At 37.7% G+C, this 27,920-nt stretch overlaps 1 protein-coding gene and 1 long non-coding RNA gene across 2 annotated transcripts in view; one reads left to right on the top strand and one right to left on the bottom strand.

Annotated features, from left to right (window-relative positions):
* Nucleotides 1-25,456, bottom strand: part of LOC136289320 (V-type proton ATPase subunit S1-like) — a 49,000-nt gene extending 23,544 nt beyond the window's left edge. Inside the window, exons 1-6 of the mRNA XM_066182997.1 lie at nucleotides 25,335-25,456; nucleotides 19,117-19,243; nucleotides 18,952-19,020; nucleotides 14,015-14,208; nucleotides 12,966-13,009; nucleotides 9,305-9,390 (exon numbers count right to left, since the gene is read on the bottom strand). Coding sequence (XP_066039094.1) covers nucleotides 9,305-9,390; nucleotides 12,966-13,009; nucleotides 14,015-14,208; nucleotides 18,952-19,020; nucleotides 19,117-19,243; nucleotides 25,335-25,447 — 633 coding nt within the window. The 5' untranslated portion in view covers nucleotides 25,448-25,456. The remainder of the gene's footprint in view (nucleotides 1-9,304; nucleotides 9,391-12,965; nucleotides 13,010-14,014; nucleotides 14,209-18,951; nucleotides 19,021-19,116; nucleotides 19,244-25,334) is intronic.
* Nucleotides 14,108-16,245, top strand: LOC136289322 (uncharacterized). Its single transcript, XR_010720760.1, has 3 exons — nucleotides 14,108-14,210; nucleotides 14,946-15,042; nucleotides 15,139-16,245. It is a non-coding gene; the product is annotated as an uncharacterized lncRNA (long non-coding RNA).
* Nucleotides 25,457-27,920: the final 2,464 nt, after the last annotated feature.

Genomic DNA, 27,920 nt, shown 5'->3' with positions numbered 1-27,920 from the left:
AATCTTCCACTGCCAAGACATGAGACCAGCTAAACTGTGTAAGGGCAAAGGTCCACCTAGCTCACAGCCAGAGCTCCTGATAGTAACTGGCAGCTGAAATAAGGAAAGGGTAAATACAAACAATACTTGTCCTAAGATGCACTCTTTGATTTCTGTAATCTTAGGGTTAGAAACCTTCAGGGTTAAAGGCTGCATTCAAATCAACAGATGTGAGAGGACCTTCTTTCCACCCATCTTTCCTATCTTTTTTCTATTTGTTTATACAATCACTGAAATCTGTGTGCTTTTGTCATCCAAAATTGTTCACTTTTTTTCTTTAAAGGATTTTGCTGCCCCTGAATTCCCATGTTATGGTCTGAGTGGTGATTGTAATGAACATTTTCCAGACAAAACAAGTAATATTTCCTGTTCAGCTTCTCCACATAATTGACGGTTTTATTTATTATTTTCCTCTTGAATTTCCCTCACTTTTCCTAGCTGCAATATTTTAATCTTTTAGTTTTACTGTATCTTTCAGAGATGGGGTGGCCAGAACCACATGCACTATTCCACTGGCAGACTTGTACTTAGTAAGGGCTTAGTGAACTGACACTTTCTGCTTTGTCCTCCTCTTTTCCAAATGGTGGGTAACACTGCTTGCTATTCATCCTGCTGCTGACTGCTGGGATGTTCCAAGAGATCTACCCACGTTTGTACTGCAATTCCTCTTCTGAGAAATAGCAGCCACTCACTACAGTGTAATATGCATATTTGTTTTCCCTACGTGTTACTTTTCTTCAGACTGGATTGTATCTGTCTTTTTATCACTCAGTAATGCAGTGCTGTGAGTGGTTTCTCCAACCTGACGGTACATCAGCAAACTTTGGCACCTTTGGATTTCAGCCCCCTTTCCGTACCAAGGACTGCTGAACAGCACAGTCATCACCATCAATCCCCACAGATTCCCACTAGCAAATGCTCCCCACTGTGAACACGAATCCTTTCTTTTTATCCTTTGTTTCCTATCTTTAAAGATTTTACTTCTGCTACCAAATAATTCTACTTTTTTACCCTTTTTACTTTAGCAACACAGTCACTTTTACTTCTACATCCTATGCCTCTCAGAGAACACTGAAACCACATTGTATTTTCTTCATAGATTCACATATTTGTGACTACAGTTTCAACTGTTTTTGTCAGTATAGAAGGTAGATTTCCTGGAAGTATTTCTCCAGACATATGGAGCCTCTTTGCAATCCCCATGTCACATATGAAACATCTTGCTCCTCTGCAATTAAGGCTAAACTATTTTCTTATTTTCAATATATATTATAAAAATTGTAAATTAGAAATCATGATGACAGTTTGGCAGTTTCTTATTTTAGTTTAAACTTAGGAGAATAATATATGACCTTGATGATATGACACAATTAATTTTATTGATGTATTCTGAAATCTCTTCTATTACTAATGGAGTAGCAGCAAAATGTTTTGAGGCTCAATGACTATTGGAAAAGTGTTTGCTTTATGTTCTACCACAGCAATGATCAACACACAGACCATTTGGCTTTGCATTGTCAGTCATTTTTCTGCATTCCTCTTTTTTATTAGATCCAGTACTCTCTGAAAGAATTCCTGTCTAATGTGTTTTTATGAATAGTTTTTGGGTCCGTTGCACATTATTCCTCTGAATCTCTTTAGGTCTTCCATATGATACTGAACTAAATTTGCAAGAATTTATATTCCTTTTAATTTTCTGCATCATACAAGACTATGCTTTTTGAAGCTTGACTACTCCTTTTAATAGCCTCACCTCTTTCACTATGTTGATTATGATACAGTTTGGGATGTTTCCATGTGGGGGAAGAGGGAGAGCAGAAAAATGCTTTTTTGACATATGGTTTGACCTTTTAATACGTTGTGTTGAAGCAGTTTGTATTCCTGATATAAGCCGTGTCAGCCAACATAATTAATGGAGATTATTGGGCAACTTATCAGATCACAGATAGATGGATTATTTTAATCCTTATGTTAAAGACATACCACTTGGATAATACATTCAGCCTCAGTCTTCAAAGATTGTTCTTAGAATAGGTCTCCAGGATTCTCAGAATATTTATATTTGTCTCCTGGAATCCAAAATTCCTTTAAAACACAACATCAGTCTTTTACAGCTCTATTCTGTCACTCCAATACTTTTTTACCTAGGCATTTTCCTCCAGAAAGTTTTTAGTATGCCTACCAACATGTCATATAAATATGCTTGTTTACAGTTTCACATTCCATTTAATCTATCTTATTTTATCCTTATACTTTAATTTCATTCTGCATTATTATGTTTATTACTTCTGCTTATATATGACGGCATCTTTTAGAATATTCATTGCAATTTTTATCCCTGCACTTTACCAATTTCTTGTAAATTATAGTCCTAAGACACAATTCATCCTTACCTTTGTCCTTCTCCACCATACCTCCTCCACCCCAGTTTTCTTGGTCCTTAGTTTTAAAACAAAAAAAAATAGCTTTCTGATTTGATCTATATGGAAGATCTGTTCAGGTTTCATCTATGCCATAAAAACTTAGCATCTGAAAATAACAAAACTGTTCTGATCAGATAAAAATAATAGCTTAGTTCCATGCTGCCCTTCATTTAGTAGTGAAGTGCATAAACATATATAAATATAATATAAAATGTAAGCTAAAATAGTAAAAAATGTTTAAAGTAAGTGAATCTTAACTTGCTTTGGTGCAAAGTCTAGAGTTAATGGTAAAACCACCAGTTATTTCTCTGGATTCCTCACTAACACATGGAATGAATCATACAGAATAGCTAACAAGAATCTCTCACATTTTCATCACTCAATTTTGAAACTAATTTGGCTAAATGTTTGTTCATCTAGAGTGACAACTAACTGGCTTCAACCTGCCTCAAGAAGTTCCTTTGTAGTTATTTAAAAATACTCTACCTGTGTCAGAAAAAAAAAATCTCAAACCTGTGTTTGCTAGGAAATAATCAAATGTACATGCTTCATCTACGAGTTAAAGTTTATGTTTTATTATATTGGAATTCATTAAGTGGGGAGAGGAGAGGACCAAAGGATAAGGAATTCCTTTTGTTTTCTTCTTTTAGGCTGGAAACATCACTGCTTTATTATACGGTGTCAAACTACAGTTGCTCCTTCAAATGTAAAAATAGAAGACTAAATGAATAAGGAAATTCCTGTACTCAAGGAGATGTGAGGATATTTAATCTACACCCCAGCTCCTGAAACGGCATTATAAGCATTTTTCAAATGATTGTTCATGGGAAAGATCATGTTATGTAATGTTTGATTGTATTAAATGGTCAAAGCATTCCATTACCCAGAAGCTGTGAAGTCAGTGGGGTGGCTGTTGCAGCATTTAGTCTCCTCAGAGTGGTAAACAGAGGAGTCAACAAAACAGAGGAGAGCTGGATATAAGTGGAAGACGCAGCAGAGTAAAATATGATGCATTTTAAAAAATGTGTTAGATAAAAGGCAGAAACAAAGAAAACATAACCACAAGCACTTGACAAAGCAGATTAAAACTTTTCATACTCCTTTCAGCTTGGGTGCACAACAATTCACCTGAAGATATCTCCAAGAGACACTTTTTAAGTGTAAAAGTAACCAGTCGTGTGACAGATTCCAATGTTACTTTTGGCTGTAAAAAGTTTCTATAACTCATACTGCTTGGCTCTGAGTGGTATCAAAGACTCAACACAGAAACACCAACTAGAGCAGACAGCTTGTGGAATGAAGGAGTCCAAAGCTGATGGTAACTGAAGCTCTCTGAAAATGTGGAGGCAGTATAGAAAATTTGAACAGCATTTCACAATGCATCTGTAAAAAGTGGAGTCAACAAAATGAGTATCAGCTGGAACGTGGCCATAAATCTCCTTTTAGCAATATGTGGTCCCTCAGCATTCAATCTCACTGAGAAAAGATAACAACTATAAAACTGTCTTGCAGTTTCAGAAGAAAACTAGTAAAAATGTTACAGGGACATCTATGAGTATCAGAAGGATGGAGACCTTGATGAGATTTATGATTTGGAGCACATCTGTTTTTAAATCATTTCAGCCTTTTTAACCTCTCCAATTCCAACAGCAAGGTTAAATTATGGATTACAACCATAAGCCAAAAAGCTAACCAGAAAAAAGCAAAGTAGAGGAGTGACCATGATCAAACTCCTCAAGAACACAGGAATTCATATATTCATGAGAACTCCTGATGAAAGAGTAGAAAAACAATGACAGCAGAGAGATTTGGTTCTCATGAAGAAAAATGAGCTATCAAATTATTTTCAAAGGGAAGGAAAGTCTTGGCCGGACACTTTGCATATCTTAAGATAAGTTTCTGGTTTTTAATGGAAAAAAAATACAAGAAATGTTGAGTGAGAGTTGTCTGACTACATGCAGATGTCAAGAGCTAACCTAAGCATGATGACTGCCTTTAAGGGTGAGTTTCATCTCATCCAGCAGCAGTCTCCTACAAAACAGTCAGAAGGATCATATCCTAAAAAACCCTTGACTGTAAAGAGAACTCTGGTTGACTTCAGATATAGACATATAGATTTCACTTGCCCAGAATCAGGTGATACAAATCACTCTCTCAGCGAGAGAGATCCCATCTTATCCCAATTCAGCCACACCTACAAGGCAAAGCATTTCAAAGCATGAGCCACATGACTCAGCAGTTGCCCTGTTGGAGGAAGGCAGATCCTTTATGAGATGGTGGGAGGAATCATCAACTGGTTAGTGAAACCATTTCAAGTGGGTCACCAAGTAGTGTCTCTTTCAGTCTTAATTCTGTCTTCCAGCTTCAAATCATAGAACTATAGAATGCCTTGAATTAAAAGGCACATTAAAGATCATCTAGTTCCAAGCCCCTTTGCCATGGGCAGGGACACCTTCCACTGGAGCAGGTTGCTAAGGGTCTCATCCAGCCTGGCCTTGAACACTTCCAGGGATGGGGCATCAGCCTGTTTCAGGACCTCACCACCCTCACAGTAAAGCATTTCTTCCTAATATCAAATCTAAACCTACTCACTTTCAGTTTAAAACCATTCCCCGTTTTCCTGTAACTACATGCTCTTGTAAAAAAGCCTTTCTCCAGCTTTTCTGTAGGTTCCCTTCAGGTACTGGAAGGCCAGCAATTAGTTCACCTTGACATTTTTCTCTTCCCCAGGCTGAACAACCACAACTATCCTAGCCTTTCCTCATAGAAGAGGTGCTCTAGCCCTCCAGTCGTGCTGAAACTGGAACAGAACAAGAACCAGCCTAAACAAATCTCCATCATGCACTGGGGTAATGAACTGATAATTATAATAACCTAAAGGCATGTGTCTGCACTGACTAAACTAAATAGCTCTTGCTCACCAAATCAGAAAATACACTCAATCATAGGTGAGTTTTGTTCATTAATTCACTTTCTGTGAAGCCAATACCAGTCTGGAACTTTTTCTAATAAATTAATTTCTCACATCTATTTTTCTCTGCTTGTGGCAACGGGAGAACAAACGAATATAACATAGTGATGTTATTAAGCCATAAACAGCCCAAGAACAAGGAGGCAGAGCTTTCAGAAGAGAAGCATCTCAAAATCTCCATTTTTGGGAAGCTTTATTGTATAAAATTAACAAGAAAGAGATTACCTTCTTTTTTTTTTTTTTTAAGTGTAACACTTAAAGCTAATTTCCTTCATCACTGAGAATAAGGCCACTAGTGAATAAAAAATCTTCCATAGTGAATGACAGCTATACAGTTTACATAGCACATTTGAAAATAACTTTTAAAATTATTAAAGCATTTTACTTCTTAAATATATATTGATCTTGGCTATCACTGGGGAGTGATCCTGTGACATCTAGATCATGCAATATAGTCTTTATAGTTTAAGAAAAGGGAGTTAGTATTTTCACTTACGGTTATGAAGCAGTTCCTAACTTCCACAGTTCAAGCACGGCCAAGGATATGCAATACATACCAAGGAGAGGTTATAGACAAATACAGTGTGATGAACCCTCAAAAGAACATTCCACTCTGGCTCTTCTAACTCTGTACAGAAGCTGATAACCTTGAATGCACTGAAATAACTTAAAGTTATTGTGAGGGGCCAAAAAGTGCTTCAAATGGTTTTATGAAGTATTGAATTTATACAATCAAGAAAAGTTTAAATTGCTTATATTTTAAACATGTAGAACATCTTAAAATACATCGCTTCAATTATTTAAAAGTGCTTCAGCTGCTCAAACTAAGTTACTTTAATTTGGAAAGCCTGTTGAAATATGCACAGATTTAAAATCTTTTTTAAATTGATAAAAAAGTCCTTTTCTTAGTTCCAATTTCTCATTAATTAAAAATATTTTTCATTACAATTTTTCTAAAAGCAATTTTCAGCTAAGAATGCCCATACGCTTTTGATTTCAAACAGTAAAGAGCCATAATAACAAAGTAAATTTTATTTTTATTTTGGATCTTTGTTAAAAAAAGAGAGAAAAAGGCAGATCACAAGTTCTGGACTAATATTCTCTCCTTTATCACAAAAACACTACACAGAATATCAATGTGAACTTGCCTTCTCATGCTACTGGGTTTTTTTTTCCTAAGTTTGGTCTCCAAAATCCAATCTCTGGAAGTTAATTTCACAGGGTGAAGAAAGTTCTCATTTTTCTTCAGTAGAATTAGCCTTTCCCCAGAGCCTGAAGGGACTATTGTAATGACCCTGTTGGATTAGTCAGAGGTTCAAGATCGTCCCTCCATGCAAAAAAACTACTACTTTTGAATGAACACAGAACACCTTAGAAGGACTCATCCACTACTGGCTTAAAGAACATTTATGAAGTCCATGTAGGTGGCCTCTTACTCATCTTTTGGATAAGATAAAGGGACTTCCCTCCACACCCACTGAACACAGGTTTTCTAGGTTTTATTCTTGTAATAAGAAGAGCAGTGCATTCTTGATTGGGCTACTTCCTAAAAACCTTCCAGCCTCTCAAGATCCTGTTGGCATTTCTCACACTAGATCTAGACAATCACACAAATGTCTTTCATGTTGCCTAAACCAAGGAAAGGCAGGTGAAATGTTCTATAAGCAACTGGATGATGTTTCATGTTTGCTAGTCCTTGTTCTTGTGGGAGACTTTAACTTGCCAGATGTCTGCTGGCAACTCAAGACAGTGAAGAGGCAGTCCAAGAGGTTCCTGGAGCGTGAGGAAGATAAATTCCTGACACATCTGAGGAGTGAACCTACCAGAGACTGTGCCCTGACAGACCTGCTGTTTATGAACAGAGAAGGGCCGGTGGGAGATGTGGTGGTCAGAGGCTGCCTTGGGCACAGTGACCCCAAAATGATAGAGTTTACAGTTCTTGGTGAAGTGAGGAAGAGGGTCTCTACCTTGGACAGTCCTTAATAACAAAGGAGTCCAGGAGAGCTAGACATACTTCAAGAAAGAAATCTTAAAAGCACAGAAGCAGGCCATCCCCATGTGCCAGAAGATGAGCTGATGGGGGAAAAAGACTGGCCTGGCTGAACAGGGAACTCTCACTGGAAATCAAACAAAAAAAAAGAATTGATGACCTTTCCAAGAAGGGGCAGGCAACACAGGGAGAGTACCAGGGTGTCATTAGGTCATGTAGAGAGAAAATATTAGAAGTTGAAAACTCAGTTAGAACTCAACCTGGCAACTGCTGGGAGAGATAATGAAAAGTGTTTTTGTAAATAAATTAACAACAAAAGGAGAGCTAAGGAAATTCTCTATCCTTGGATGTGGGGAAGGGGGGAACATTGTAACCAAGGACCAGGAAAAGGCTGAGGTACTTGTACTTTCTTTACCTCAGCCTTTAACAGCAACATACCCCCTGAGTTGGTAGACAGGGTCTGGGAGCAGAGTAGAACCCCTGCAACCCAAGAGGAAGCAGCTAGTGACCCACTGTGCCACTTGGACACTCATGAGTCTATGTGAGTACAAATCCCCTGTTGGTGCTGGTTTACAGCAGCTGAACACGATCCAGTGTGTGCCCAGGTGGCCAAGAAGGCCAATGCCATCCTGGCCTGTGTCAGCAATAGTGTGGCCAGCAGGACCAGAGCAGGGATCACTGGTGAGGCCAGTGAGTGTGTCCAGAGAAGGGCAACAGAGTTGGGGAAGGGTCTGGAGTTGTATGAGGAGCAGCTGAGGGAGCTGGGGTGTTCAGCCAAGACAGAAGGAGGCTCATGGGAGACCTTATCATTTTCCAACTCTCTGAAAAAAGGCTGTAGCCAGGTGGGGGTCAGCCTCTTCTTCCAGACAACTAGCAACAGGACAGAGGAAATGGCCTCAAGCTGCACTAGAGGTGGTTCAGGTGGGACATCAGGATGAATTTCTTCCCTGAAAGGGTTGTCAAGCATTGAAACAGACTGTCCAGGAAGGTGGTGGAGTCACCATCCCTGAAAGTGCTTAAGAAATTACTGGATGTGGCACTTAGTGCTATGGTTTCATTGACATGATGGTGATCAAAGGTTCAATGATCTTGGAGGTCTCTTCCAATCTTAATGATTCTATGATTCCATTATCATATTAGGAGCTCACATCGTGTTACCTCTGAAAGAGATAGACATGTTTCTTTCAAATTGCATTTTTTAGGATTCAGCCCATCCTTCAAATGTTTCTCATCTTAATGGAAACTTTTTTTTTTCTCAAGGTAAGACTGTCTTCCATTTATTCACATTAAAATTAAAAATTTAATATTTTTGAGTGCAACCTGTATGTCATACAAAAAGATAACTCTGCATAAATAACTATCCTGCATTGTTACTTACTGTAATGTGATATGATGTGATCTACAAATTATATTTTGACTATCAGCAAGGGTGAAAACTTTACCTTGCAGTTGTAAATACCAAGTATTGATTAAAAGAAATTAAACCAATTAATTTTTAAATGGATACTTTAGTAGCCTTCAGTTAATTAATAACACTCTGTCTACACTAACCGGTAAGGAAGCTCCGTGATGTTCCACATAGGACTCACTACAAAACCACCAGAGTTAAACTGAAAAAAGAATTAATTTTAAGTTCTTAAAAATTGCAGTAAGTTCTACAGACAAAGGCAGATTTATAGTCTCCTAGAACAGTAAAACTTCAATAGTTGTGCGATATAGCTATCATATATGAAAATTCATGCAATCATTTCTGGTCAAAACCTCATATAATATAGATTGCTCGCCTGTATAATCTTGAAAATCATCTACAGAGTTGTTCTGTAAACACTGAGTTATTGGATGATAAAAATCTGACAGTTCTAGGCACTGAAGATTACTCACCCTTGAAGGTCCCAGAGCAGTATAAATTACTGAAAAATGAATCCCTCGTTCCTGCAGATCCATGGTCACTCTTCCAATTATTTTGTCTGTAAACAGAATCATGTATAATTCAACAAACTCTGTAAGCTGCAAAAGCTAAAATCCTACAGTAGTTGGAGAAGTAATGAGCTAGATGTTTAAGCTTATTCAGTTTGTTTAAGCAACTTAAGTGCTCATTCTATCTAGGTCTAAATGGGATAAGACACACTCAGTGTCTTGAAAAATGCACAATTTCAATGAGATAATATTTAAAAAAAAAAAAAGTTCAGAAAAAGGGGAGATTTTGAAACTGAAAAGTAAAATCACAGAAAAGATACCCAAAAGTTTGAACTTTGGGCAATTAAAAGCAGGAGCAGAAGAAATCACTTTAGATATAAGAGCTGGATGCTCTGCCAGTCAAGTGACCAGTTAACAAATAAATAATAAAATTTAAGCAGTATTGTTTGGTGAATTACAAAATACATTTAACCACCACTGAGAAACAACACTCAAAACATGATCTTTAGTGTGGGAAATGATATGTATAATCCTGGTAGCAATATTTCTTTTCCCTTCTGTGGATTTAAAGCCTGCTTGTGTACCCCCAACAGGACACAGAAAATTTTCCTGTTCGTTATATTGGACGGCAAAGGAGAAATATTGTAGAATATTTCTGGAAAAGGAAGGAAAAGTCAAATAAGGAAGAGAGGGCCTTTCAAAGATGTCCAAATACACCTCCACAGAAGATCCTCCTCTAGTTCTGAAACCACAGGCAGTTGTAATAAATACTTACAACTGATAAATGTTTTCAATATTTATGCAGAAACATAAACATCTGCTTATAAGGAGCACAATAGTTGTGACTCATTATTAGTGTTGCTATTGGGACTGCTTGAGAAGCAAGCAAGCAGACTCACAATTACTGTTCCAGTGCCTTCCCACTTATTATTCATGTACCAGCCTGGTGCATGGATATTTTATAACCTGGACATACAAACTTCTTAGATTTTGCGGTTATACCATACAGAAATTGTATTTTATTTGCATTTGCTGAAATTAAGTGTCTATATCATTATCCACTTTAACCACTTCCATTTACTGTAACTATGGTGTCCTGAATGAGTAAAACATTTGGATTTTGTAAGTATTCAAGCATTGCTTTTTCTGTAGGGTTTCAACTGAACTGATTTCCTTGTATCTGTCAAGAATCATAGCTATGTAAATTTTCCTTCTAAAAATTTTTGCTGAGACTCTACTATAAGAAATGTACTTACTCAGAAAAACAACTGCCTAAAAACTACTGCCATAATTACATTGGTTGTAGCGATCCAAGGCATTATATAATGCAGATTTTGTATTCTGGATTCATAGATTTTGGAAGTTCTCTTCAGCCCTAGCAAAAATTTGCAGAACAAAAAAAAAGAATATGTATAAAAATGCAGAGATTGACTTTGGGTTTTCTTTCATTAAAGCAACCAATAGCTTTCTGAAATAACATGTTATTTGTATTTTCCTTCAGAAAGGAGCTACATGTAACTATAGTTACCAGTTACATCTATAACTCTTCCCTTCAGGAAGATTCTACAGGTAATTCCTTCATCTGGAGAAGCTGCTGTGAACATACTTATGAAAATAGAGCTGATATATATCTCTTGTTTGCCTGTGATCAGAACTCTACCTTTCTTAAGAAGTATTTTCAAATTCTCCAAAGAAAAGAGCTCAGACTTTCCACTATGTTTTAGAGTACCTAAATTAGGTGCCTACATGGGAACAATAGTTGGCCAAGCAAAGTGGTACATCTTCCCTAACTCACAAACCTTCTTCCCAATTAACATCTAGTCGATACTAACCAAAAAGTTAGTGTAGCCTTTTCCTCCATCCTCCCACAGATCACCTCTTAACTTTTCTTTCCCAAAACAAAGTGGTCTGAAAAAGCAGTTTCATGAGTCTACAGTCTACTTCTGCCCTGGGAGCCAGAAGGGCCACCTGTGTCCTGGAGTGCATCAGGCACAGCATCTCCAGCCAGGAAAGGGAGGGGATTTTCCTGCTCTGCTCTGCGCTGGGGTGGCCTCACATAGAGTGCTGGGGGCAGTTCTGGGCACCACAATTATAAGAAGGATATAAAGCTATTAAAGAGTGTCCAAAGGAAGGCAATGAGAATGGTGAAGGGTCTGAAGGGGAAGAGCCTTATGAGGAGCAGCTGAGGTCACTTGGTCTGTTCAGCCTGGAGGAGACTGAGTGGAGACCTCATTGCAGTTACAGCTTCCTCGTGAGGGAAAAAGAAGGGGCAGATGCTGCTGATTTCACCACTTGTGACTCGTGACAGGACTCCAGGAAATGGCATGAAACTGAGTCAGTGGAGGTTTAGGCTGGATATCAGGAAAAGGTTTTCTACCCACAGCACTGCAACAGGCTGCCCAGAGAAGTGGCAGAGGACTAAACCAGACAGAGCTCAAGAACCATTTGGAGAACACTGTCAGGAACATGATGTGATTCTTGGGGTGTCCTGTTCAGGGCCAGGATGGACTCAGTGATCCCAATGGGTCCCTTCCAACTCAGTATATTCTATGATACTATGATTCTAGGGCTTGGAAAGCTTATTCTTGAATCCATACAGCTGATGACAGGAATGTCCCATAACAAAAAAGCCACTGTTTAGCCAAGACCAACATTAAGCCAACGCTCAACTATCAACCCCAGTATGCTCTGAGGACAAGAAAAGAGCATAAAATAACTCCTCTGCAATTCAGATAAGAAAACACAACTGCTTTTTTCAGTATAAAACCTTCTCATTTTGTGCAAAAACAAACAGAAAAGGACACACAACTGATTTCAGTACTAAGGTATTTTCCCCTGATTTTCAAATCTGCTTCTGATTTTACAGCCCCAGTTCTGAGCAGAAACAGTCACAGCCACTAAGAACACTGTTTAACCATCAGCCCTCTACACTGTAAACCCCCAAAACTACCATTTCATTGATTTGCACACTTTATAATTTGATTTCTAATTTAGAGTAGTAAGTGAAAGCCCTGCAATGAGATGCCTCTCCCTGCCATTTTTATGTATGGCACCACTCTTTCAATCAAATGCTAGGCAAGAAAATTTTTTACAGTATTATATTGAGAGATTCTTTTCAGAACTTTCACAACTAGTGTTTAATACACTGCAAAAACCAATAAAAGACTGATATCAAAGGCAAAGAAGGCAATCAGTATTGTTTTATAAAGATTAGAAAAACATTTCCTATTCATGCAGACACCCTTTGTTGAGACCAAGGCCTTGGAACTGCTGAGCCTGGCACCTCTAGCTGTCAGTGTGCAAGGTGAGATCAAAGGAGGCAGCTCAAGTTGCACAGACATGCAGGGCTTGGGCTCAGAGCATGAGCAAAGGGCCATGCCTGAAGCAGATGTGAATTTATCAAGCCTACATTTCATGTCACAGAGCTGTATCCAGGTAGATTTTTAATCAGATACTTAGTGTCCGATTAAAACTAAGACAACCACAGCTTATAAAACTATAGAAGGGGAGTGGGATAAAAGCCTTTAAATAGTAGTAGCATAGTAAAGCCTGGAAACCAGAGAATACAACATGCTCAATTGAAAACACAAATGATGAAATGTTATGTCTAGGTAATATTACTTACCATTTTCAGCAATTGCTTCCAGGGTGGAAATCTCTTTTAAATCACTAGAGAAAAAGAGGGAGAAAAATAATTAAAAATCTTTCCTAGGCAAGAATGATATGAACCAGAAATGTATGGAAATACTGACTGATAAAAGGATTACTGTCAGTCCCTCTGTTATTCTTTCATCTCCTCCTAATGACCCTTTTCTTCTGCAAAGCCATTAAAAATGTAAGGACCACATCTTCAGCTGATCCTTAAACCCCCCAAATTGCCATACTACTGGCAGTATTTTGATCAGTCTCTGGGAAGCCTTTTTTCATTTGGTATTGGACCCTTGTTTAACATTCGTACAAGAGCTCTTTAAAATAGTTATCATGCCTCTCTTTGTGTAGAGACATGACAGTTAGAATTGCATTTGTTTAGGACATGTTGATATCTGCACCTTATACTAACATACCAAGTAACAAGCTAGGAAGAAGAGTAAGCAGAAGAAGCTCAGCAGCCATGCCTTATATTTTCTAAATATACATTCTCCTGAAGGAACAGTCTCTCCGTATCACTGTTAGATCACAGCCCTTACAGAGCTGGAAACATGAAGAATTATAGCCCTCCTCTTCTTTCCATAGTCATGGAAAATCAGGCTCTTTATTAGCTTCAGGTTTCTCTGTATGTTTATTTGCTTGCTTATTTATCCTGCCAGTATTTTTGACCTCTGGAATGCCTTCTAGCAATTAATTCTGCAGGTTAATCACGTGTTGAGTAAAAAATTGAGCCTTTCTGCTAAAAAGTGTGTTGCCATTTAGTTCTATTAGCTGCCCCTTTGTTCTCATATAATGAGGCAGCCAAAATAGGAATGCCTGACTGCCTTTCTCAACATAATTCATCTATTACACTTTGTAAGCTCATCAGGGGACTTTGAAAAGCACTGAACTCACCCTTGTAAGAGAAACAATTTTGATAGCCCTACGAGCTTCCACTTTTTGAATTTCCTAAATACAACCGACATTTTCAAAAGGTCAAAAAATCATGCACACAGTGGGTCAGCTCTGTTCGCGATAAGCTCCTACCTGGAAAGTGGTTGTAGCTGAATCACCAGTAAATTTGGGTTAGATGCATTCACTTCCAGATGAGAGATATTGAGATTAGTTAAATTTGTTAACTTCCAATCTCCTGCTTCTTGAAGAACACTCAGAAGATACCTGGTGGCCTTGCAGTCAACAGCTGGCAAAACTAAAGATGAAGGAGAAGACTGAAGAATTTCCTGTAATAAATTTTGAGAATTTTATTTACTTGCTTAATATGTAGTTGCTTAATAATTAAATGCAATCTTTTTTTTAAATGTATCCTTAATTTAATATTTAAAGTGAGGAACCTCCACAATAAACAGCACATGAATTCTCACCAGCCTAATGGCTTGCAGGCTGCTCCTGAATTTTCTTGCAGCAAGCTTAAAGCATTCATTAACACCAAATTTTTACTCTCTTTTCCATATGTGTGGTGGAAGAGGAGAGACAGATGATATAGAAGTTCTTCAGCTAAGAGTGTAGTGGTTCTTTCTAATTGCTCACAGCTTCCTTCCTAGGCAAACGCTATAGGTATTTTCACATTTCAATAGATGCTTATAAGAGAGGATTATGCAGCATTGTCTGATTTACCAGACTGATGGAAAAGTAACTGCAAAAATTAAAATAGAGAAGAAAGCACTGATCTTATGTACAGGTCTTTGAATAGCGTTGTTAGCACCTCCTGGAAGAAAAAGATGAAACATTACATTTTGATTTGTTTTCAGATTTGAATTTAGACCTCAAATTCTGAGCAATTTGATGATTTTGTTTTATTTTCAATATTTTAATCCCTTGTCCCTTAGCAGCAGACAGAATGGCAACAGACATTTCATCCAAGGATATATATTAAGCAGATTACTCATTTAATGTAGAATAAGATATAAAATGTATCATTACTGAATAATATCTTAATTGTGCCTCTGCTCCTAACCAGTGCTGCACTGCCATCTGTCTCAGCTTCCAGCCACTGGCATTCAGCTGCTTTTCATCTGAAGGGCAGACACAGCTGGATATCAACTCCACAGCCTCAGGTAAGCAATTTGATCCCATGTCTCTTTGTCCTTCTTGCCATTTGGCAATTGTGCACCTTTCTTTACAATACCCATATGTTGTTTTCAACATTTTAGGATCCCAGCTACCATGCTTGTTCAAAACATGAAAACTGCAAAAGGGGTGGAGACTGAAGAGGATATTGAGAAACACCTGATTTTGCATTCTGCTAAAGAAAACCCCGTAGTAACTAGGAACAGGAGAGGGACAAGGAGAGAGAGAAAGGGAAAAAGAAGGAGAAGGGGAAGGTTTAATTTTAACTTTCCATTCATTATTTATCCCACGAACTTTTACACTGTAGCCATGCCCTTCAAATGCATAAAGAACATGTATGCATAAAGCTGTAAGTTATAATTTTAATGAAAATTGATCTGATGTTCTTTACCTGATAAAGTGCGTTGCAGCTACAAGAAATAGTGTAGAAAAAACCTCCATGCTGTACTGTATAGTGCAGAACATGACACAATTTTTTTTTTTTTTTTAAATTCTGAGGGTTACAGACAGATGCAAGGGACTGTCAAGAAGAAAATCTCAACTCCAAGAATGGGAAGAAACATTCCAAAGCACAAAATACAGACTATAAAAACAACAAAGGACTGTACCGGCGAAAAGATTGATGTAGCTTTCATAAAAAAGTTTTGCCTAAAGTATCTGTTACTGCACTAGGGTCTGTTCTGTTCCAAATGTTCCTAAACTATCTGATAAAAAGATAAATATTGAGTGAACTAAACTTGCTCATTATGCTGAATTTTTCAGGTTAGTAAAGGCAGTGACTGATGAACTACAGAAGCAGCTTCTGGTACAACCTCTTGGGCAACTGAGTAACTGATAAGATTCAATGTATATTGATTTTAGCACAGTACAGGGTGACAGAGAAACAAACCTAATTTTACACACACAGTAATAGGTAACAGACTCAGAACTGAGTGTTACCCTTCAGTAATAAAACCTTGAGAGTTACAACAGCTCTTTGAAACTGGTAATTCAGAGGCTGATAGTATCAGGATTGAAAAAAAATCAAATATTAATAGTATTTTAGAAAAGGCTAGAGAACAAAACATCATCATGTCACTGAATAAATCTATGATGAACTTTTATCTTGATTATTATGCAGTTCTGTGCCTGTTCCCTTGTCAAAAAAATAATATAATAAAACTAAAAGGAAATAAAGACAATCAAAAGTTTATTAGTTCCTCTGTATCACACGTGACTAAATAGGACTGCTCAGTCTATGACCACTGAGTGAGGATAGGATTGAGTTATCAGACTACAAGTGGCAATGACTTAGAGTCATAATTATGTAGCTGCACAGCTGGCCACTAATTGGAGTGTGTTAATATACACTGCAGTTCTAAGGAGCTGAGAATTGTCTGGGGAAAGCCAAAGCTAATATTAAAGAAAAATAGTTTTTAGGGTAGGTAACTGCTTGACAAAGAAGTTTCCCAAATGCTAATCTTTGTATTTTATTACTTAATTTAGAAGTTGTTTAGTTCAAGATAAATGATCTACCTATAAGATTCCCTTTGTATTAACTGGAATAAGATTCTTTTATTGCATGCAAACTCATTGACACCAAAAGCTCAGAGCAGCTGCTAATGCAGCTGAACAAATCAAATATCTACAAATGTTTTTGGGGTATAACTCTTTTATCAAATAACATATTCTTCTTGTAGTACACATGCTGTTACATGTACTCATACATTCTAAATGAAATCTCCAGCTTAGGTTTATGAATAAGTTTGTATTTCTGAAGTTCATAAAGGAGGATGCTTGAGAGCAATGGAATTTTTGCTATAGCTTCACTGATCACTTGTATAATACAGACTGTGTAGGTAAAAACTTGTGATTATGCAGCATTAAGGATTCTAATTTCCAGAGTGAGAAAATGCAGACCAGACCTTCACTTTGTCCTATGTTGTGTGAATATTATTGCAATCTTTCATAGCATGATTAAGAATTGATTTCTTACCCACACTATCTCAAGTGGAGTTCAAGTAATATGGTAGCAACCGAGCAAATTTTTGTAGACTCTGTTATGTCCAATATGGATGACTATAAAGTTCCTTTTCTGGCCCTAAGAACTAAATCCTAAGCAACAGATAATGACAAAACTCTCTCTATGGGCACCAAGGAGAAAAAGATGTAGTTTATATATCTCATTTTCTCTCACTCACATTACAGCACCTCACCTCCATTAAACTACACCAGAAAAGCATTGATTGCCAAATCCAACGGAACAAATGTAGGAAGAGCTGGAATTAAGGTGAGCAATTTATAAAAATAAACTTTCCAGTTTTAAAGAAGCCATAATAAGGAAAATTTCTCAGCTCCAAGACAGAGAGGGAACATAGGCAAGGTTAGAAAAAAACCCAGTTGCTGACATTTATTCAGATTGTTAAACACTTGGGTATAAGTCTTCAACCTGCCAGATACAGACAAAGATGTACTTAAACATGACCTTTTGTTTAGATGAGGACCTCCTCACCAGCCCTCACTAGGTCCCCAATCCCCTTGTATACCACCTGATTTCTAGACTCATCAGTCTCTGACCTTATCTCTCGACTTTAAAGCCTCCAATCTCTTCCTACAGTGCTGATGGAGTCCGGGTTACAAGACAAAAGAAGAATGTTTTAAATACATTGATAGGCCTCTTATATATCCAGGGCCTACTTAAATAAGATCACCACATTATTAGGAACTTAGAATGTCATACACTGCAATGCATGTCAAACAGCTGAAATTAAACTAATTTTGTAGTCAAGCAGCAACAAAAATTTGCTCCTGACACAGCCTCGCAGAGATGTTAAACCCCGAGAAGATAAGGCATAGCAGAAAAGAACCAGTGCATCTGTCTGCAGACACAACCACTGATCCTTACAGTACAGATGATCATGACTCTCATTCATTCCTCAGAAAACCCATGTAGATACTCTGAATAATTGTTTCTCTTCCAGCATGTGTTAAAATTCTGTTGTATGACAAAAAGATGAATATCTCCAGTTCCAGTTGTACAAGGAAGATGTGAGGTTCTTAGTACAGATATAGAGACAAGTATTATGTGAATATTTATGTATTTAATTACATATAGTGCTTGCCGTGTGGTGCTTGGGAATTTACATTTTCTTGTGTGTTCTGATACCATTTACATTACTAATATTGCAATCATCCTGCACTGCCTCCAGGAATGTTTTTACGACTTCCACAAGTGAACATTTTGTCTAATTACATTTCAATAAACTGTCATGTAAGTACAACCATATATGCTCTGCACAAAATCTATAGATCTTCTCAGTGAGGACAGAATTTGAAGCTGTTTCCTCCTCACTCATCTTAAATTCTGTGCCTAGAGTTTATTTCAAGTTAATCAACTGGCATTATTTTTTTCATGAAGATTAAGGCAATTTAGCATCTAGTGATATATTAACTTAGCACAAATATAAAACAGTTAACTCCCTGAATGAGCTTTAATTTCTGTAGTAACAGAATAGGTATTAAAATCTAAACATAAGAAAAAAAAAATATTGGTTCCTTTAAGTTCTTTTCTTTCCATGGCTTCAAACCAGAATTTTGGGATGTTGTCTTGAAGTTTATATTGTTTTTTACAATATAAAATTGCAGCATATTAAAGAACAATTTTGTCAGTTATGATGAACTGTGAAAACTCAGTCTTTAAAAATATAATAGCTACAAATCATTTATCTGCAAATTCAGTTTATTTCCTTTAACATGTCTCCTTAAACTGGAATAATCTCAATAATTTAAATAGGAAAACTTCTGCAACTCAGTGCCCTTTTCCCAGTTATTATCTCTTTCCATCTTTCTTACATCTTTCTTTTTCTTTTTTCTTTTTAAATACTGCACAAAAAGAAATAAAAAAGATACATGCTTGCCTGAACATTTTGAAATGGATTCTTGTTGCCATAGGATTCACTGAAGTATGTGAAATCATCTATGCTAAGCTGAAAAACAAAGAGAATAGGTTGGTGAGAAGGAGCCATGGCATCTCATTTAAGGAAAGACTCACTATTGGTGAGGAAAAAAATTTATTTACGTACCCTATCTTGCAGGAATAAGACGAGGTTTCTGGAGTTCTGGGTAAAAAGAGGTTGCAAGAGTACCGTCAGCTCCTGCGCTGAGACAACTTGTCCTTCATGCACAGGAGTGTCTGGATTCCACTGTGATCTACAAAGGAATAATTCCTTTTTCTGTAAAATTTGCTGCCAAGGATGACACCTCTTCTTTCTTTAAACACGCAGTGGCAGGTAATGAAATCATCATCTTTCATTTAAGATCAGCTTTGCAGTTCAGTTTACTTTCATTCTACTCAAGAGAAAAAGAACTTGCCCATTTATGACTGTATCAAATTGACTGTATTAAAGCAAGAATGAATAGGGGTAATGTCTCTCTCTCTCTATTTTCTTGTTTGTGTACAGCAGCAGAGTAGCATCTTTCAAAAAAAAAGTTACCTACTAAGTGCAATGAAGAATACCTTAGAAACATTCAGAGAGAATTCCCAGACAGTATCCCAACTCCCAAAACACTTTGCAGTGCTGACAGATGGAGGTCAGGAGGAGTAGAACTCAGACTAGATCACAAGGTGTCATAAACTAGTATATTTTTTATAAAACTTTTGTTAGTAGAAGCAGAAGTAAACAAGTTCTCTCCTAAGGTTTCCATGATGAGGGAACCATTCTACAGAAGCGGCTCAGAAAAGCCACCTTTCCAGCAGCAGGAGCTCTTCTGAATGGAATGACCCAAGGCACCCAGCTTACAACTCTTCTGCCAACCTGTCACTATGAGGACTGGACAGAGAAATAACTCATCTATTTAGTTTTGCTGCTACAGAAAACAAGAAAAACAAGAGGTGGCATTATTCTTTCAACACCTCTTTAGGATTTTAACAGTATGCAACACGGGTCTATAGGGAAGAAACTTTCGATGAACATTTTTCTCCTGGGTGTTTTGACTAATGAAAACCGTCTGTGGGAAACTGTGAACTTGATGCATAATCTTCCATCTTTACCCAAGTACACATCAATTTCTAAAACCTGAGAAAAAAGGCATTCCAGACACTCTAACTGGTTCTAGTTACAAAGACTTGAATATAGGCAGTTGTTGGGTGCTCTAGCATCAGTTTTTATATGATTGTAATTTGATCAAGTTGAGATAAAAATTAAATTTTCTAACCCAAAGCAATTTTCAAATGACCATTGCACAGCAAGTTCTATGAATGAGAACAACCTTTGCAATCCTTTAAGATGGAGGCAGAACAGGGTTAATGAACATACAGGCGGGGTTCAATGTTGTATTTTGGATAAAGAAAATCTAAATTGCACTCTTCCCTGTAATTCCAAAGAAGATTGCTGAAAGTGGATTGAAAGTGTCAAACTGCACCCATGGCAGAGATAAAACCAGCTCTGTCCTGCAGCACTAGATGATACCTACCTCACTTCAGACTCTGGCGTTTGGGAAAGCGTTAAAGCAAACTTTTTATGTGGAAGACTCCTTCAGAACAACGTCCTGGAGATGTGAAAATTAAATTCTAATAGAACTTTTGCCAGCCACTTTACAAGCTTTAGAATTAAATCTTGCTGAGATGAAGGAATTTTTTTTTTAATTGGTTGAAATTATCTGATATTTTCTTAGTTTTACTCAGCATCTTCACTTCTTTGTTAATTTGTGCTTGGAAATCCACGTTAACTTATATTTAGGAACATAAACAACTGAAAAATTGTAACAGGCATGCCCCAACTTTTCAGAGAAGACAAACCTCACAATTTCAAAAAGTTAAGTATAATCTTTGAAATTAATATATTTGAAAACACAGAAAGTCCCAAAGATTCTGAATGACTCTTCAGGAACTGACTTTCATAGTGACTTTGTGCCTTGTGTGGCCATATCAAAATACTAATGATATTAAAGAAAAAGCAGATAGATTAAATTAAGAGATGATAAAAAACGGCTTGTGTGAAAGAAGATGACACTGAATATCTTGGTATATTTATTTAAAAAATAACTAAAATCCATTTCATACCTAATCTTAGAAAAAAAAAATGAAGCTTTTGAGAGCTTTGGGGACTTGCAATTAAGAATAAAAGGTAACAGAAAGCACATCAAACAAAACAAAATTATTTGCAGCAGCACAATGGTAAAGGCTTTTGCTGTGAACTCAAAACCTCAGTAGTTTAATGATCCTCTTTCAAAGCATTTCTTCTTCTAAGAAATTCCCTGTTCCTTGAAGCAGTTCTTGTTAGCTATCTGACCTTGAAAACACCTTTTGTGAGACTTTTTAACTTTCAAGCAGTCAACTTTAGCAACTTTATCATCACAAAAAATCTACATCAGCTGGTTAGTCATTCTATTAAAATGCAGCATTTGCCTAATACTTACATCCACAATATTATGCATGTATTTATTTTACTTCTTTTTTAACACTTTGCTGAGCACTATGCATGGCAGTAGGGAAGTCTACATCCTTCACTGAGGGGGCTGTTGCTGTCTGCTTGGGACAACATTCTCAGCATGGTTCAGACAGGAAATAGAACCATAGAAACATTTAGGCTGGAAAAGACCTCTAAAATCAAGTCCAACTGTCAATCCAACACTACCATGTCCACCACCATATGCCTAAGTGCAACATCCACATGTTTTTAGAACATTTCCAGCTGACTCAACCACTTCCCTGTTCCAATGCCTGACCACACTTGCAGTGAAGAAATTTTTCCTAATATACAAGCCAAACTTCCCCTGTGCAACGTGAAGCTGTTTCCTCTTATCCAATCACTTGCTAGCTGGGAGAAGAGACCAACCCCCAACTGCCTACAGCCTCCCTTCAGGGAGTTGTAGAGAGCAATAAGGTCTCCCCTCAGCCCTCTTTTCTCCAGGCTAAACACCCCCAGGTCCCTCAGCCACTCCTCACAAGACTTATGTTTCAGCCTCCCACCAGCTTCCTTGCCTGGTCAGTACCTTTTACTGGGTGCTTTACTGTGAACTGCGGGCAAAATGGAGATCTGTGAGTGCCAAGGGGTTGTGGATACACCAACAATGTGCTTCCCTGAATGCAACCAAGCAGCTCATCCCACTAAACTCCTCAGCCCAGTGATGGATGAGACGGTGTGAAACCGGCAGCAAGCCAACACACATATTGATTGCCACTGTTGATTGCTCTGATAAAATCTTGTGTCCAAACACACACAGCCTTGTAAAGTCAGCCACATGCCAAGTGCATCACACTTCCCACTACAGCACCATCAGGGTTCAAAATGACAAGCATCTCTTCTCATGCATGCACTTTAATGTGTGTGCAGAAGCACATATGTTTAAGGAATTCTAGGGAAGCTTTAAGTTTGAGGAAACTTAAAACTCAACCGTTCTCTCTTTCCTCCAACAGTCAAACAATGTCCTAAAGAAAGTGAGGAAAGCAAGCCTAGTTTGATATTTTGCTTCTTTCTTATACCTCTCTGCTGTGACATGACAACATTACGCTCTTTCTGGAACAGCATTCTTTCTGGAATTTGAGCAATTAGGTTGATGGAACCAAAGATTTCAAGATTTCCTGCATCTGGACCCACCAGAAGAGCTGACGGGAAGATAATAAAACTTCTAGCAGTCTAACTCATGATCCTACATTTTTGCTTTGTAGCTGGCTTCAGAACTCTTTCCTACAAGTTATCCTTATCAGTTGTCTCCATCAGTGGCCTTGTGATTACCATCTAAGAAATCATGTGTTCCCCTGCTCAGTGGCAGTAAAATAGCATTGATGCTGGCACACGGCATCTCCATAGGCATCCAATAAAATTATAGCTTAAAAAAAATCATTTTTATGTTAGGGTTTGCCAGAAAAGTATTATTTTCCCTATATAGCATTTAAAAAATGAAGTAATATATTTTAAAAGACTGTAGGCAAAAGTCATTCCTAAAACAGACACGAGAGGGCAATCACAGAAGCTAATTTTAATGAATTTCTTTGCTCAAACTCCTTTTTTTTTTGGTGGAGGGAAAGAAATTCTTCTGAATATTGGTTCAAAATGGCCAAATCAATTTTTTTCTGTGTAACGTATGCAAGAAGAGCCTCTAAACCGTCCCTGTTTCAAAAACTCAACCAGAGAATATTAGTTTAAAGGCTGATTTAAAATAAAGGTCAAATTTTCCACCCCAAAGTTATTTGAAGAATATCCAGTGATATATTCTTTTGTGAAAAACAGGACAGTGTGACATACTGAGTTATTCCCCAGCTGAAGTGAGAAAGAATGTTGTTTTTTTAAAAAAAACCACTTACTTTTCTCCAAGTAGGGATCTGCATTTTTCTTTCTAGAGGGAAGAGGTATTTGATTTACTAATGTCTCTGTGAGAACTAATATCACACTTCCCTTTGCTTTGTGCACTGCATGTGTTTCTCAGCTGCAGGTTTCACCTCTATCTGGCCTCTAACATTATCTTTAATAGCATGATTATAGTACAGTAATAATGTATAAAAGAGACTTTAAAGTGTTACATTCTCTAATACAGCTGCCCTGACATATATGTGCTTGGCAAACACTGGCTAGTTCTAAACTAGAACAAAATGTAGTATGCTTAAATTATTCAATATGAAATTCTTACAGGTAACCTGGGAAAGGATGATGGAATAGATCAGTGAACACCAACATCTGTTGATTAATGAATCGCTAAACTTTTTTACTGGTGGGACCTGTTCCTACAGAGTGAACAGATATCCAGAGATATCCATAATTGCTGCAATTCTGTAGTTAACTTTCTTAAGACTCTTTATAGTAATTTCCTAATTTCATAGGCCTGTGGATCTCACAGTGCAAACCTCACACCACTGTGAAGTACCAAGATGTAAAGCAGAGTTAGGGGTTAGCAACAGAAAGTTGTTGTTAGTGTTACTTTATTTTATAAAATAAGGAAAAACTTCAGTTGTTTCATAGACCTTCACCAGAACGAATTTTGACCCCACAAGAACTTCTCCTTTCAAAATGCAAATGTCATGGTTGGAGGAACACTTCTTCTACAAAAGGTTCTGTTCCTGGAGACACAAACCTCTTTACCCAGTCCAGTATCTTGATTTTCTTGCTCTAGATTTGTATAAACCAGAAAAATCTGCAGTAGAACAAGCTGCTAATTGCATGTTGATGGAAAGTTTGCTTTTATGACCACATGGGATTAAGTGCTAAGGTCTTGTTTATATATACAGCAGGATTGTTTTTATATAAACCAGGATATAGGACAAAGGAAGCACTGATCTTTTCTTAGATACTTAGAATCACTTTGAAACTAAAACCAGTGCTTTCCAACATTTCCTTTGCTTTTAAATACATGGCTTAATAGTCATATGAGTGCCTGTCATATAGTGGTGCATCACTAAGTATTTTGAATATAAAATTGCCTTGGTGTTGAAACATTCTTTTGTTTTTACATTTAGGGGAGATAAAAAACAAAAGCTATAAAATCAAACTTTTTCAAAACTTTTAGACTTCTATAGGTAAATTTCTATATGCAGAGTTTCAGGTTTTGGAAATCAATAAAAGATAAGTAAACATATGGCAAAGGTGGTAAATAAGCAACCCGTATTTTTCTGACAACTTTACATATCCAGTATCTACCTGAAGCTACTGGACTGCCCAATCTACCATATTTCTGGAAACCCCAAGTAATGGTACAAATCCTTGAAGTGAGCATGAATAAAATTCCTAGCTGGAAAGAAAGAGGTCTGTCCCTGGTTCTTTCAAAACAGCTTCCAAGTCCTATTTCATAAGGATGCGCAAACCCCTGAATTTCATGTATCTGTGGATCTGTCAAGACTAGTTTCTTCTAACAAGTAATGCATATACATACAGCAGTGCACTTAAGAACCTGTATTAAAAAAAAGCATTAAAGTGAAAAGTCAGGGTTCAGAAGCTAGGTTTAAAAAACTGCCACAGAGTTTTTGGTCAGCTCCTTTTTGTGTCACTGCCTTATGTTGTAGCTTTAAGTCACAACATCTCTAACAGTGGGTTCAAAGATGCTTTAGGGTGAATAAAGCACACCCACTTCAGATTTTTGGTTTACAGAATTTATTTACTTTTTTCTGCTCAGTTTAGAACACTAAAATTATAAATAAAACCGGGTAAAATCATCTGTTGGCTTGTTTGATGGCCAAGGCGCAAATTTATTTATTAGATAATTTTATTGCCCAGAGCCGATTTGCCATATTTGATGGCACAATGTATTCTGTGCCTACACACACAGAGCAGGAGCATAAGCAGGGATACGTTTTTGTTCTATTTCTTACCTTTGAGTTGACCAAAGCAGCATCGGCACATGATCCAGTGACAGAGACATTTGGAGCAGCCCAGCGAGGGCGCAGAGCAGCGGGGCCGGAGCAGCCGGGCAGAGCTGTGTCATGGCTCCAGGCGAGTGCATACGGAACTGGCCAGCTGCAAAGGGAAAGTCCGGGCGTGTGCACAGCTGCACTTCCCGCTTGGGCTGCTGGCAGCCGGATTCAGCCAGGCTGCGGGTGACGCTGCTCTCCAACAGTAGGGGGAATTTTCAAAACATAACCTTCCTTCACTTGAACTTGGGAGTTACTCGTGTTTTGAACACTTTAAGTTTTGTGGTTTAAGCAGCTTGTAAAAGTGTCTGCAGTGAAAGCACTGTTCGTTTCCTCTAACCTTCAAGTGCAAGGGAGAGTCATGAAGTCCAAACTCCTGTCCTGTGCAGGCTGATAACAGTTATAAAACTTCAAAATGGAGTTTACAGAAAAGTTTTCTGTACCGCACAAAATATATTCTGCAGAACTTCTATCTTCTTCCCCTGCTACATATTATCATGTCCCTCAGCTTAGTTTTCTCACATGTATTGAGATCTGGCGTCACTCATTTGGGTGTTGACAGGTCTGAAATCTGCAACAAACTGCAGATTTCAGCAAGAAGGAAGAGAGAGAAAATGGCACGTTCAGAGCCTCTGAAACACAGAATTGTTAAACTATCTTTTGCGTGGAGCAATGCTATCCCAGAAATCAAACATATCAAAAGTCGGGGGCAAATTATAATCACTTCAGAACGTGATAAGACTTCAGAATTTCACAAGTCTCATGTAAGATCAAAATAGTCTTAGAGAATTCCTTCATGCCCGGAAGCAAATTGCTCTGACACACTTTTTTTGTGCCTGCCAAACACTGAGCGGTTTCTACACCTTGTGACTACATTAGGCACAGCAGCAGTCTCGGCACGTGTTTGGCTCTGGGCACAAATGCCTCCTCGCCATCAGAGCAGGATGTTAGAGAGCATATATAAAAGAAGTTCTGAGCTGCGTTAAAATGAGTTGTGATAATGGAAAAATAAGGAAGCACAATGAAAATTGTACAGGAAGACACAAACAGAGGTCAGAAGACATGCATGTCTAAATCTGAGCACATGTAGCCAGATCAGTTAAATCCATTTGCCTTGAATCACAGTACATTGTTGTAGTGTGCCTAATATAAGGCAATTTGTTCATCAACTCAATCTGAAATCTGATTTGTCAGAAAAAAAATAATTTTAAGGGTAGCAATAAAACACTGCCATGTTCCTTTTCTTCTCCATGTTACCTTTACATAACACAAAATTTAACTCTTTAACTGTACTTTGTCCTCTTCTCCTCAGAGATATATGGAAATCCTATCTGTTCCCTTTAACAAGCCAGTGTTTGTTTGTCTATTTAAGGGTGTGTGCAGGTAAGACAGCAAACCAGACCTCAAAGACAGAGGTAGAAACAGAAGCACCTAGACACAATAAAGGAAATGCAGAATTTCCAACAATACTCAATTTTGCAGAAGGACAATATTTGAATACACCAACCAATTCACACACTGTTGCAAAAACATCACCCTAGGCCCTAGGTCAGATGCAAAAGTAGTCTGCCCGTCCAGTTACATTCAGAAGAGCCAGCTGGGTTCACAAATCAGTGGTTTATTGAATGCAGCCTATATGTTTCTTTGGAATTGCTGGTGACAAATGCAGTTACCGCAGAATATATAGCATTAATAATATGACTGCAATTACAACTTTAATTTCCTGGGTCAATACTCAGCATAACTGACGACCCAAGACTTACCAAAAGGCATCCTCTTTATGGGGGGAAGAAGACAAGACAGTCAATCTGTCCCTTAAAATTCTGTGTCAAATTCTCATCCCTCATTGAGGTACAAAATGGAGGTACATTTTATACCTTATTAACCGCTATTATGCAAAGCGCTGTTGGTGGGACTGTGGTCAAACCTCCCATTCTGTGTAGCTGCATTGTATGGAATATTTCCTGGTAGGAGATGTATTGGTACAGAATATTTCTGGCCAACAAGTAGAACACAACCACGTGGTTTCTACCCTCAGTTCCTGTTCCTCCTCATGGCCATGGCAACACAAACCACAGGACTCCGCCCAGGATCCGAACGTGCTCCGATCTGCCCCTGTCATCACACACTGAGCTTTGCCTTCCCTTCACGGCTCTATGCTTCTAACACACCCAAGTGAGATGCACAGTTGGTGGGTGTACTCTGTATTCTGACTTACAGAAACAGTCTTAAACCTTCTTGAAATACAACCAGATTGTTTTCTCTCAGATTACCATATCACTTATGAACAAACTTTTAACTGAAAACAAACTGACTTTTCCTTTTTAATGTTTCCCTACAAAGCACAGTTTGGGAACAACTGAAGTGAAGAAAGCTTTGAAAAAAAGGAACGAGAAGAACTTATTGAGTGGGATTTCAGTTTGATTCACTAAGTAAATTTAGCTCACAAATATATCTGCATATATTTTCTCCTTTTTTTCTTCACTCCTAAAATTAGTGGTTTTTTGCCAAATGATAAGAAAAAAATGATACCTATTGCAAAGGGAT

The sequence above is a fragment of the Chamaea fasciata genome, unplaced genomic scaffold, assembly GCF_029207755.1.
Source record: "Chamaea fasciata isolate MVZ Bird 193981 ecotype frontalis unplaced genomic scaffold, bChaFas1.0.hap1 SCAF_5, whole genome shotgun sequence".
Taxonomy (NCBI): Eukaryota; Metazoa; Chordata; class Aves; order Passeriformes; family Sylviidae; genus Chamaea; species Chamaea fasciata.
The sequence above is the reverse complement of the archived record's forward strand: the minus strand, read 5'-3'. Positions and strand labels throughout refer to the sequence as shown.